Source organism: Helicoverpa zea, chromosome 30 (assembly GCF_022581195.2).
Source record: "Helicoverpa zea isolate HzStark_Cry1AcR chromosome 30, ilHelZeax1.1, whole genome shotgun sequence".
Classification (NCBI taxonomy): Eukaryota; Metazoa; Arthropoda; class Insecta; order Lepidoptera; family Noctuidae; genus Helicoverpa; species Helicoverpa zea.
In genome coordinates, this window is record NC_061481.1 from 4842564 (window position 1) to 4857119 (window position 14556).

A 14556-nucleotide genomic window follows, 5' to 3' on the forward strand; every position below is an offset into this window, starting at 1 on the left:
GTGGTTTTATTTTATATTTTTCTTTAGTTTTTATGGTTCCGTACCCAAAGGGTAAAAAAAGTACGCAATTAAACCCTATAAAAAGCAAAAAATAACTTTAAACACTACGTAAGTACCAACTTAAGCATGTCAGACTAAACAAAATTTTAACGTGTCGGGGGACCGCTCTAATTTATTAGCCTCACGTTAGAAGTAATTATATACTACTACATTATATATACTACTTATAACTTTGTATATAATTGTGTTTAGATACGTGTTTTTTATACGAGTGTTGTAATTAGGTAGGTATCATTTGATTTATGTAAGTATTTTTAAAGGTAAAAAGCGGTCCCCCGACACGTCAAAATTTTGTTTAGTCTGACATGCTTTAGTTGGTACTTACGTAGTGTTTAAAGTTATTTTTTGCTTTTTATAGGGTTTAATTGCGTCCTTTTTTTGGGTCGGGGTTTTTTTTAAATTTATAATTTAATTTTATTTCATGCTTTTTGAAGGAGCTCCTTAATTTTTCCTTCCTTCATTTAATTTCTTTTATTTTAAGATGGGGTCGCTATATGCGATCACGGCCAAAGGAAGCCGTTTAACAATCCTCATGACAAACTGGCTCTGGGAGAATTGCACAGATTAAGAATCAATAAAGATTAACTTTTGGTCATTCTAGATTTTCAGCAAAATATAAATCGGTTTATCCGTTTCATTCCGGCATTCCAGGGTTTCATCAATTACAATCATGAAGAGAACTAGTCAAGACAAATTCAACGAGCCCAAACTCGATGCGTTTACTAAAAGGCAGTTCAGGGTTACGTCTCCTATCTCCGTGCCCTAACAGCAGACCAGCTCAGCGGTTCCAGAAGACATTGGTGTTTCAAATTTCAGATCCCACATATGCTTGCAAGTAAACTGAGCGTGTAACATTCCTATCACACCTATCAAACGAGCTGATGACCTTGAAGACCTGAACCGATTTCCACCAAACTAAGAACTAGCTAAGAATACTCCCGAATGACATTCCTTTCAAACAAAAAAAACCGCATTACAATCGGATCATCCGTTTGGGAGCTACGATGCCACATACACACACACACACACAGACACGTCAAACTTATAACACCCCGTCGTTTTTGCGTCGGGGGTTAAAAACAGCACTTTTCGACCCCATCGGCCATCCGCTCTGCGAGCAATATGGCCTGCCCATTGCCACTTCAACTTGCTAATCCGGTGGGCTATATCGGTGACTTTGGATTGTCTACGGATCTCCTCATTTCGGATTCGATCACGTAGAGAAACACCGAGCATAGCCCTCTCCATAGTTCATTGAGCGACTTTGAACTTTGCTATGAGGCCGATAGTGAGAGACCACGTTTCGGTGCCGTAAGTTATATTAATTATGATCTTTAGTCCGAGGCCAGTAGTATCTGGGACTCACTCTGGGTGGACAGTGCCTTGAAATGGAGTGAGCACATAATTCGCTCGTTACCAGAGTGAGAAAGTAAAATTTTTGTTTTCGAAAACCTACAATCCTCTGCCAACACTTTCACTCTGAGAACTGAGTGCCTAGTGCGAGTTTTGCAAGTTAACTTTCTCGATGCGTTAATTATCATACAACTTAATTACGTACCATTACTTTTAGAACTGTCTATTTAATAAAGGCCGTCATCGGCACTTGGTTGTGTTATAAACGCGCTCACTTGCGAAATAGTAAACGTCATTATCCGAGTGCCTAGTGCGAGTTTTACAAGTTAATTTTTTCGATGCGAAGATTATCATACCATTGAATCACGTAGCACTTATCTTAGAATTGTGTATTTAATAAAGACTGTCATCAGTACTTGGTCGTATTACACTTGAGCTCACTTTTGCGAGTGTAATCATTATTAACCGGCAAAATGAAAGAAGAAGTAATACCTAAATAATGTGACGTAGCATACGACTCTTTATTTCAATAGACTTATAATTACGTATCGAGTTGCGAAAGCTGTCAAAACTCGGAATCAGCACTCTGTCTACTTTGCAATTGCTCATTCCATTTTAACCTATTGTTTTTCAGTATGGGGTGGTGCTGGTAAATGTTTACTCCTTCGTTTAGAGAGAGGCACTTTGGATATTTTAAAAGTAATCGCTGAGGACAAAGGGTTCAAAATAATAAGAAGGTTCGAGTGGTTTTACTTAGTTTCAGGACAGACTCAAAAAACCAGTCAAGTGAAAGTCGGAATCGCGCACAAAGGATTCCGTACCATTATTTATAAAACGAACAAAAAAATCACGTTTATTGTAGGGGAGCCCCCCAAAATATTTATTTAATTCTAGTTTTCAGTATTTGTTGTTATAGCGGCAACAAAAATACATCATCTGTGAAAATTTCAGCTCTCTAACTATCACGGTTCATGAGATACAGCCTGGTGACAGACGAATGGACGGACAGAGGAGCGAAAACAATAGGGTCTCGTTTTACCCTTTGGGTAAGGAACCCTAAAACAAACACAGAAAAAAAGGATACACCTTTTGGGCATTGAAAAAGGATAAAAAAATGAAACGCAAATGTCGTTATTGTTATTTAATATATCCCGCATCATAATATATTAACTTTAATTCTACGTCATATGTTGTTGCTAAGTAGGTACATAGTATATCGAGTTAACTTACCATAATATATATATCATCGATCCTCACGAGTACACCATGAAAAATAACAGTTTTTTTTCACATTTCATTTCGACAATATAGTGTGGAAATATATTTTTTTGAGACGTCAAAAAAGAGAAGTGTTTTTTTGTGACATACCAACTGACACATTATGACGTGTTGTTTTTGTGAATACCTAGTAAAAAAAGAGAACTGTTTTTTGTGACATACCAACTGACTTTTTAACGGTGTGGCACTCTTTTATATTGCGCTATTAGAATAGAGCCTGAGCGTGGTAGATATGCAGTTTCGGTAAACGATGTGCCGCTCGGGTTCAAACTTGTGTAAAATATTTTTTTTGACTCCCCATACAAAGGTTTGTAGTGTGTAGCTTTCAATGTCAGTTGTTTAGTGACGGATACCTTTTTCAATTGTTGATGTCAAATTGGACTCTAAACAAGTACCTAAGAATTACAGAGGTAGGCGTATTTCCAAAAAAAAAAACTACTAAATGGTTATTTCAAACACACTTTTTGCGATTTAAATGTGCCTTTTGTTACTCTTTTCAACCTTGCACATTATATTAGATTTTAATCCCTATTGCTTAGTAGAATTTTGTGTAATTGTTACAATCGCAGATCATTTAAAATACTGTATACTGTCATGTGTCAAGCTGTAGAGCGGTTTAAGTTAATAATTGTGTAAAATAAGGTCATAAAACATAGCCTTTCTTTTCCGTCGGGTAATGAACATTGACCAGTTGAAAACATATGCTGTTTTTAATGACAACCAGCCAGTCAAAATTGACCGACAAAAGTCGAAAAATAGAAAAAAATATTTCCACAGAATACTGCAATAACGTCAATAGTATAACATAAAGATAGTTTTAAACTTAATGTCGTTTAACATAACAAGCTTTCGCCTTAACTTAACTTACATCTACTTAGAAACTACAATATCTCACCTAGTTCTTATTCTAAGCGAAATCATTAAAATTATATCAGGGGGGTATAAAAAATAACTAACTTATAGACACGGAGGCATTTTTTGATCGAATCACTATATTTTTGAGTTGCAGACAGTTTGATTTTTTCCTTTTTTACCCTTTTTTAGGTATTTTTTTAGTCCACGTCCGCAGAGTCAGGCTTGCTTAGTTAGAGTTTACCGAGTCACATAGCCAATAGCGTTCTTAAGGGTTGGTTCATATCTGACAGGAAAATCGTCGAGCGTACATAAATGTATGATCGACGCACTAACGCATCATCGGTTGGCTGTGAATGATTGAATGTTTTATCGTCTGTTTGCCTGTTTTGGCGTTACGAGATCGGTAATACGCGACGCATGTTTCGTCAGATATGGATCTTCCCTAAATGTACCTACTGTCGAGACCGTATTGCGCGATTGGCGCTTAGCTAGTTGCTTAGAGTGTTAGGTTTAATTAAACAAACTTGCTCGTTTTTAACACGATTTTTTTTGTAGAGGTAAATCACTTGCGACTCTAAGTAGTAAGTAAGCCGCGTCTTCAAACGTTGGTTGATGGTTTTTCGATCAAAAATTACATGTTTTCTGTGTCATTACAGTATGATTATATATAGTAAGATCTTAACATCACATTAATGATTATAAATATTAGATAAAAGATGAAAGATGTAGGGAAGATTAAAATCACTAACTTGTTCTGGTCGTTTTTAAGTTCGAAACATCACAATTTTTTTTAGAAAAAATTCGAAAAAAATCCGAAAAAAAAGCTCAATCTCATGTCACTACCAAAAATTTCAAAAGTGTGCGTTTTGAAAACATTTTTTTTTCTTTTGCAAAAAGAATCTTTTTTTGAGCTCTGAAAATAATATCTATTTCTACTACAACACCCATGGACGGTAGAAATAAGGGGGTAAACAAAAAAAGAGTGCTATATAACCTTTTTTTAAAGATTTTTTAAAATAGTTATTTTTTTAATTACCCATAACTGAATTTTGAAGAGACTGAAATCATAGTATTAAGAAGTTGTAACTAGCGGTACGAAAAATAAAAAATCTACTTTAAACACCTATTGCGTCATTATTGCTGTGTTTTTTAATTATTTTTAATATTTTGTTGGCAAAAATCGAAGAGTTTTCATTGCTTATAAGTACGTAACAAACGTCTAAAATTACTGTCACTAACAAAAAAATACATTAAAAAAGGATATTAGCAAAACCTACCGTACATTTATAAAATATACGTTTTAACCAATAACAAAAAAATAATAAAAAAAAAAATACAGAAAAATATTTTTTTACAAAAAAATTGAAAAAAAAAATCAACTTTTTTATCGACTTACAACTTCGATTTTTGCCACAAAAACTATTATTATAACATATATTGCTAATCAGGATTTTTAAAAATAAATCGCTACGACACCGATCACGAGTACGGACACAAATCTACACAAAATGGCTCGAGCCAGCAAAAAGTTCGCTCCCAGCCGATCGTCGGTCACGGCGGCTGTTCTCATATATCAGTCAGCTGCGCAGGACATATTATAGTGCACGAGCATTTGCTTGGACACAGGTGCGCTCACTATTCCTTCACTCTCATAGCGCGATGGGACGACAATCGGACACCACCGGAGAGAGATCATAAGCAGGACCGACTTCTACCATCTTACCTATTTTCGGCCACAGCGGCTGTTATAAGGTTAGGTTCGGTCAATGATAAAAACACTTTCCCTAATGTAATTTTTTTAGTAGATTAGATATTTTTTATCCAAGGTCATTTTTTGTGAAAATTGGTTGCAAAATTTTATTGGTATTAAAAATTTATTACTTATTCCACGGTAGGTATTGTAATTCTGTGTATGCTGTTATTTAGTTTAGAGACATACTCGGTAGCCAAAACGATCCAAGTCAGGATTAGTTACATTGCTTGAACAAAAAATATTAAAATCCACAAGATACCAACTTTTCAATCGCTTGATGGCCATAACCTTTGTGCTTTTAAAGACCTATGCCCATTTTCACCAACAAATACCTAAATTAAGGGATCCCCTAAGAGCATTTACGGAACACTTAATAAGAATTTCGTTTTCACCAAAGTTTAGGTATCCCTTATCCATAGTTATTTATGTCAAAATTGGGAGAGCCCTTATTCTAAGTGGCACTTAGATTAAGAGATTGTTGGTGAAAATGGGCACTAGAGTCTTTCCGTCTTACCACAAAAACTTTTAAACGTCAGTTTATGCCTTGTCTAAAAAAATGTCAAATTATGACGTTGACATACGGTTCATTTTGCAGCCAAAATTTTATTAGACAAGTGTAAAACAGGGGTTAAAGTTTTTGTAGTAAGGCCATTTAAGTCTTACTTTTCTCCTAATAAAAATACGACTAGCGATTTTACCATATTTAAAATCACAACTGACTGAATCCGGTTTGACAGCTGTCATATTAGAACTTTTGTACCCGGTTAGCTGTTAAAATTTTCATGTTTTTTTTGCTGGCTCAATCCGAAAGACAAATAAAGGGACAGATCATAGATTTTTATTTATTTATACATTTCAAAAAATATGTATATCATTATATTTTCATGTCATCAGCCGATTTGTGTGTTGAACACAAATTCTAGCCTTTTCTGGGACATTTACTATAAAACATCAAAATTCTAGCTCATTCTATGAAATTAAAATAAAAACCACTACGTGTGTGCATGTAGAAATTGCAAAAACTATTTAAAATTACGTTTTCAACGTACACTGCAGACTAAAGACTAAAGTCGGTCGACAGTTGACCCGACGTTTGGCATTTTTTTTTGAGATTCTCTTGATTCCAATCAAAGTTTTCAATCGGTCTGATGCCGGCTAAATACCTGGTCTTTGTAATGTGCGTGCTACCATTCATCTTCATACTGATTTACGAGCCCAATTAAACTATCGGCCGACTAAAAGTTTGCAGTGTGTCAAAGTTAGTCGCTCCTTATAAACACGTTGAAACGAATGGTACGATAGTAGGATTTCGAAAGCGTTCCTAAATAATGTCTTAATTCTAATACAACGTGTTTCTCACTTCTTTAGTTTTAGCTTTCGAAAAACTACGCATCGCCATTTTTATTTTATACTAACCGTTTTCCCGAGGCTTCACCCGCGTCCCTTGAGAACTACTGCCTGTACTTGGATAAAATATTTTACTCGAGAAGAGTGCAGCTTTCCAACAGTGAAAGAATTTTTGAAATCGGTGCAGTAGTTTCTTAGTTTGTCCATTACAAACATTTTTTTCTCTTAAATATTTTTGCAATGACTTGCACGCACACTAAAGGACGTAAGAACGGAAAAACATTGAGTTACATTAATTCATGTCTATTCTATATTTTTTCTTATAGTTTTACATGTATTTTAATTTTATACACAAATATCGTATTGCGATTCAGATACTTTGTATCTTTATTTAATAAAAAAATAAAAAAACAGAAAAAAATCTACATCATTACAAAAACAATCGAAATAAAATCTAGTTTTATTTATTAGCGTAGCTAAGTTAGTCGTACCAAGATATGTATTTTCGATTATTATTATTTTTAATTGAACCCCGGAGAAAACAATATTTGTCATATAAAATTTTAAATACATTTTAAAATTTTAAGAAAAACGTTTTTAGAAACGCGCTTAGAGGATAACATTTAGTCTGAATTCTTGGTGTTATAATTTATTTGAAATAGACGGATGTTATAATGCGAAAAGAGAAAAACAAAAAAATAAAAAAAGTCTAAATAAATGTGTAAAAAACCTTTTTTTGGCACTCGCCTCGTTTGACGATGATGTGTCTGATTTTTCTTTAAAAATACTAAAAACAGCAAACCATTATATAAATATTTCGTATTATAGTTACATTTTAAAACAAATATATTCAAATTAAAATCAGGTCAATTTAAAATTTGAATAAAAAACAAAAAAATAAAGGTTTAAAGAAAAATAAACACACCATCTTCAATGAATTGTGACTAAAAACGAAAATCAAAGAAAAATAAGGCATCCTAGTCAGTTATCAAAGTCCGAAATACTATACATTATAGTAGACATACATATATATCCAATTCTACTTTATATATAACAAGGATTATATTACTTGGTGTTTTGGGAACTTACCATACTTATTCAAGGTCAAACTCAAAGGTCAAACCGAAAAAAAATACACGAAACCCAAAAATTAATTGCAACATCCTATCTAACTTACATTTTTGTTTTTTTTTTGTTATCAATAGTTATATATTTTGCATTTTTTACCTATCTAAATAACTTATATATAGAGCAAGCCTTAATGTTAATTTTTATAATATGATTATCATATATGAGAAGGAAGTAGTTCAGAAAAGGCAACGACCGGTTCTCGATCGGCAAACTTTAAATGTGGGTTACATAAAACTACAAGCACTTAGGCATATACGATTGTTCTAGCATATTATATGGTATCTATATTCTAAATTTGACTAGCTAACATTATATTTTGTGATATTTAGAGGTTGAACCTCAGGGGGTGTAAATTGGGTATATAAAAAAGGATACAATACTTAAATATGTGCCCAATATTATTGTACACACAATTCTGTTTCAAGAACATCTGAAATAATCAATTATTTATCAAAAAAATAAAATAAAAATAAGAAATAATACATCTTTAAACACATTCAACGAATCTGGATGAAAATATTTTATCGTTTTATATATTTATCCATTTTAATATACCCAAAATACGCCGCTACCTTCCACGATTGACTGAATGCCCAAATTGACGCAACAACATTTTTCTCCTTCCCAAAGATTTTTCACACTTAATCTAAATACATTTTTTGGTGTCCGACTTCTGTCAAAACCACCCTAAGCCTAACTGGGTATATAATATTCAATACGCATGAATACTTCTAAAAACTAATTTACTTCTTATATATTTATTTTTGCATTCTGACAAAACATTCGCCTGCAGTAATATATATTGTAATAATATATACGTCGAATATATATCTTGCGTTCAGTTTTTATTTCAAGATATGTTCAAAACTGTTGATGATTTATTCAGTTGTCTACTTTATTGACATCATTACTTTTTGAAGATGTCCCAAGATAAACAAGCTAAAATCCTACATTACAACCTTTTACCGACTAGACGAAAAATAATTCGCTCTGTCAATGTTGTCTAAACACACACGTTTTTTGATCTCCAAAAACCGATATGGATAATCAAAAAACGTACACATTTTCTTGCCTTTTTTACTGTTTCAGTAAGCTTTAATTACGAGAAATTAATAATCCATTATTAATCACTTAAATATTGATTACAACTACGTTTTTATGCGAATTTACTTACTAACACATTCGGATATATATATCCAGAAAATCAAGTGCGAAGGAGACAGTTTTTTTTCTTTTCTTACATTAAACACACAAGTTCCTAATTTAGGGGACATTTTATATATTGGTGTTGAATTATACATATAGCGTATGTATATCTAAGGACATTTAGCCTGATTGAGGCTAAGGCTAAAATTGTAGAGCAAAGCTCTCATTTTCGTTGGAGAAAAGTTCCTGGCTAACACGAGACAGCACAGATAAATAAATACATATAACAGATTAAATAAACATATAAATAGATATATAAAAAGGCTGACAGTTAGAGAATAAGTGTGAAAACTCTTCAAGTCATGAAATAAACTATATATGTAGAATAGTTTAGTAATATAGTAATATATTATAATATCTTATTTATAAGATTCTAGCGATATGTCTGCCAAATTTTTACTACGCTGAAGATATAAATAAAAAACAGCTAAATTTTCAAAATAAAAAATCTAACAGTCCAACCTAAATGTTTCAATGGATTTCTGTTACTTTCATTTTAGTATATTTATCACTTATTATATATTTTCTCTCCTTTTCACGGTTTAAACACAGATTTATATACAGTTCCGAAGGCATTTAAAGACGTCCCAGTCTCCAGGTCACAAGATATATCATCTTAGATGACCTTGAATTATTCAAGGTCAACTTTTTGTTCTTCAAACCGCGTAACCAGCCTCTCAATACTAACCAACCAGAACAAAAGTAACAGAAAATCATCAAAACAGATATAATATAGTTTTTTTAATTTAATAATTAATGTATAAAATACGATTTTTTACAAAGACGCGTCACACGGCACAAGCGTACCGTTGACTAAAATGCTTCAAAAAAGACGTTCCCTTATCAGCGCTTTGGTATTTTTTTAAAAACACTATCCTCCGTCGAGGGAAACCACAAAGGAAATAGAGAAAAATCTCTCTCAGAAAAAGAAAAACGAGAAAAAAAAAATAGAAGTAGCCGAAATCGCGCGCCACGGCGCCGCCCAAACATTTATTTTTATTTACTCGAGTGAAAAGAACTTTTTTTTCTGTTATAATTTCCTCTAACTACAGTAAACGGGTATTATACTTACGATCTAGGCAATAAATATTTTTTTCTTTTCACTTATAAGTTAATATTAATAAATAAATCTAATTTTTTTTTCTCTACCTTTTTTCTGATCAGTTTTGTATCTTTTAACTAGACACAACCTTTTTTTTATAACAGTATTTTTATTTTACGGATTTCTGAATTTGGCAATGGCTTTCCAGAAAGAAAAAAAACTCATGACTAAGAGATGGGCGACTTTGAAAGTCGACTTCGATTCATGAATAAGTCGCATTTTCCGACTTGTATACTCCCTTCACTAAACTAATTGAAACTCTGAAAGTGTGCGCATAAGAGAAAGAATAGATTTCTCGATGTTTTTAATTATAAGTAAACTGCCGTTTATCCTCGTCTAAAGACGTTTTTGAGTCGAACGACTTCATACTTCGACTTTCACAACAACAAGAGTTTGAGTCGAGAAATCGACATACAACTCGCATCAAGCTCTACTCGTAGACATGAGTCGACAATTTCGACTTCGTAAAACGTCGTTTAAAATGTTTTCCGACTTCGATTCGGAAAAGTCATAAAGCCGACATCTCTTCAAGCCCATCTCAAAAAAGTTTGTTCATTATCTATTCATAATCTATCATTCCTAGCGTCCTCGGCATATTCATATAAAAGTTTTTTTTTATAAAATTTTTCTCACTCCGGTGTTTCAATCTATTTTTACTACTAAACATATCTCCAAAAATCTAATTTTTTTACTCAATATTTTTTTTCTTATTTAAACATGTACTGACAGATGGATCACCGTAAAAAAAAGTTTTTTTTTGATCATTTTTTTCTTAATTTGTCTTCGCAACCCCGATTTGGCCCGCGTGGTGATAATATCTTACTCTAGACTTATACTCGAGACTTATTTTTAATTTCTATATATTTTCTAAAAGTATGTTTTATACGCATTTACCTTGCACTCATAAGAAGCAATAAGTAGATAATCTTTCGATATTTTTGACTCACATTTTTTAACATTTTTTTTTCTTGAGTTTCGTCCCACAATGACTGGTGGTGATCCGTTTTTTTTTTGCGCAAACGCTCTCCTGTTGTATATTTTTTCTTTATTTCCCAAAACAAACAAAAACAATGTAAAAAAATCCGTAATTGACTAGAATTTGAATGTTTTTGTTTGAAACATACAAAAAAAATGTGCTACAGCGCTTTATAAGTCCAAGATTTCTTAAAATATAACTTACAATTATTTAAGACAGCCAAATGTCTTTTCAAGAATATACATGAAAAGATTAACGTAAAAATGATTTTTTTTTTCTATAAAGTACAACAAACAACATTGTTTTTCAAGTTATTTTTTCAACTTCAACTGAAAACAACAAAAAATCTTTGTTTTTTGACTAGATATTTGGTAACAATAATAAATAATACATATTTCTTCAAGAGACTCTAATGGCTCCGAAAACGTGCTTTAAAACTTCAAATTCACAAAAAATCACAACTTTTTTTTTAAAGTTAACTTTAAAAAGTTTTAACAAAAACATTTGTGATTTAACGAATGCAAACTTATAATTTTAAATACTAGCGTACATTTTGTAATTTTACAAAGTAGACTCACGAAAAGAGACTCCAAATAATAGATAGGCACAACACATTTAAAATATTATTTTTAAAATGAAAAATCAACTTAATACATCGTTTCCATAGCATAACACTGTCAATACAATTTAAATTAATGAGGTAACAAAACATTATTAACAAAAATCTTCACTATTATAAGCCTTTTACAAAAAAGAAAAATACACAAAAATACTTTACAATATAAATTATAACACAGAAAAAGCCTTCTAAAAAGTCCTTTCAATAAAACTCTATTTAAAAAAGTCTCACAACGCTTTCAGACAACTGACTTTAATAAAAGAGACTTTTGTAAAGAGACTCGCCTTTAAACAACAGACTTTTACAAAAAAGACTTTTAAAAGTAGACTTTCGACGTAAAAGACTCAACAAAAGAGACTCAAAGTAATGTAAGCCAGTCTTTTTGCACACAACAACAGGAGCCGAGTGGGGGGGCGCGGTTGCCTCACACCAGGAGGCTCGGAGCCAGCCACTCGTCTTCACCAATCTGAAAACATAACAATAAATATTATAAAGAGGTAAACAATCTTTTCAGATAGCTACAATGTACAGTCAACTTCAGGTCAGTGGTAACAGTTTTATAGGTAAATCGTACTTATTACTATTGAGTTAAGGTGCATGACAGTTACCACTGATGTGCAGTCTACTGTACCTGAGTAACATAGGCTATATTTTATCCCGGTACGGGCAGTAGTTACCACGGGACGCGGGTGCAACCGCGGGAAAACGGCTAGCATTACAATATAAATAATAATTATTATATATCCTATCAAAGTAATATAATGAAAGTCAAAGTTTGTTAATGTGTATGTTTGTTACTTTTTCACGCACAAATGGAGAAGTGTTGTTTTTAAAAATAACGGAATTATGCGCGATCATAAATTAAAAGAACACAAACATCCCAATTGGGAACCTCATTTTTAGAAAGTCGGTTAAAAATAAACAAAACTTTCTGAAAAGTCGGTAAAAATACAAGTTATCACTCACAGGCTGCACTTGGAAATGCTGCACCGGATAGTGAAGCACCTGAGGGGGTTGAGACATAGCAGCGACCCCCCCCACAGAACCCACGCCTCCGACCCCCGCGCCTAGAGCCCAGGGTAGCTGGACACCCCCCATACTGGAACATGCAGTTGTGTTAGCCCACTGGAACTCCTTACTGAAATTATATAATGGTAATGGGACTTAGTCCCTCTAGGGGGGTTATTTTTAGTATAGTTTTGGTTACCAAGGGTTTTAGTAACTAATAATAATAATGGCCTCCACGGCCGATTTAGGCCACGGCGGCTGTTCTTAGCGGCGTAGGACATATTATAGTGCACGAGTATTTGCGCAGTCACAAGTGCACTCACTATTCCATCAGTGTCATAGTTGTCAGGGACGGCAATCCGACGCGACCGGAGAGAGATTAGGCGCAGAACCGACATTTACGTGCTCTCCGATGCACGGGTGTATCAAACACCAACTTCCAGACGCCATATCGGCCCGACCTGGGAATCGAACCCAAGACCTCATGCTCAGCAACCGTGCCTACCGTAGCTAGACCAGCGAGGCACACAATACAATAATATGGTTCTGTCGAACTGATCTGATGATGGAGCCGGAAGAAATGAACTGGAACTTCATGATATGACTGGAACATCGTATCATAGCTTTTCTTTTTTATGTAAAATCATCAAATGTGAGCCTCTCCCACTGTGAGCGTGAGGGAGTGTCAGACTCTTACTGACTAAACCCACCATGTTCCTTCTTAAGCCCTTTATGTACCAGGGCCGCGGTAGCTTGAGCGAATAATCCCGCGGCCCCAGATCGTATCATAGCTGTGTTTCGACTTGTTACAAAAGTCTACATTCGTAATATTTGGTTTCTCTAGTATATTAATAAAGTTGTTTGTTATGTACATACCCCATATACTGCTGCTGATAGCCAGCGAAGGCCTGACCGGCGTACGTGTATCCTTGCACCCCCTGGACTCCTTGGAGGAAGCCCCCCAGCTGTTGAGGGTAGGTGTTGTACCAATAGGAGGTTGGGGGAACACCCCCGGTGTAGGTCGCGCCGAAAGGACTGTAGGCTGTTGGGATCTGAGGAGAATGTTATGAAATGTTAGATTTTATTCCTGAGAAAACACTAGAAGCTAATTTCTGACAAGTAAAGCCTTTCGACAATAATGCGCAAAGATTACAATCGCTAATTTCAGGATTGCAAAGTTACATGGAGTGAACTATGCCCTTACTAATATTATAAATGCGAAAATAACTCTGTCTGTTGGGCTTATTTCAACTGTCTAGCCATCATGTTTCGTGATATAAAGACGGACAAATGGACAGACGGACCAGTCATTTGTTAGTAATAACTCTAATAACCCTTACGGTATCTAACTAAACATTGTTTCTGGCAGAAACACGCAATATTCCGTGACGAAAAATTGGCGAAATCTACATAAAGTTTCTTCTAATCTTTATCACAACTACATATGGTTGCCATGACAACCAATCAATAAGAACGTCAGCTATCTTAAAATAATTATAAATGTCGACAAAAGTGTCTAATTGAGTATGTTTTAAATGCTAATTATAAGAAGACGAAAGAGAATAATTAATGAATACTCCATACATATTTGAATTATGTTGTAATCATTTATTTCATGAATTAATTTATGGAAATACTGTTCCGTGAAATTTTCGTCAAATAATATTGCTTATGAAGTTTGCATTTTTAATGCATGCTTCAGAACTTCAGAAGACCGTGAAAACCCAAATAGTAATAAAAGAACCGGCCAGGTATGAGTCCGTTTTAGAGTATCATTTAGGTATTAACACCCTTTGTGTTAAAACGGCGAAATAAATTACGTTTGTCGCATGGGAACGCTCAAAATATATTTTTTTTTTTGTATTTCG

General features: G+C 33.7%; 1 protein-coding gene across 1 annotated transcript in view; it reads right to left on the reverse strand.

Annotated features, from left to right (window-relative positions):
• Positions 1-7502: 7502 nt before the first annotated feature.
• LOC124644673 (cytotoxic granule associated RNA binding protein TIA1) overlaps positions 7503-14556 on the reverse strand; it is a 55986-nt gene continuing 48932 nt past the window's right edge. Inside the window, exons 8-10 of the mRNA XM_047184176.1 lie at positions 13565-13740; positions 12647-12818; positions 7503-12146 (exon numbers count right to left, since the gene is read on the reverse strand). Coding sequence (XP_047040132.1) covers positions 12105-12146; positions 12647-12818; positions 13565-13740 — 390 coding nt within the window. The 3' untranslated portion in view covers positions 7503-12104. The remainder of the gene's footprint in view (positions 12147-12646; positions 12819-13564; positions 13741-14556) is intronic.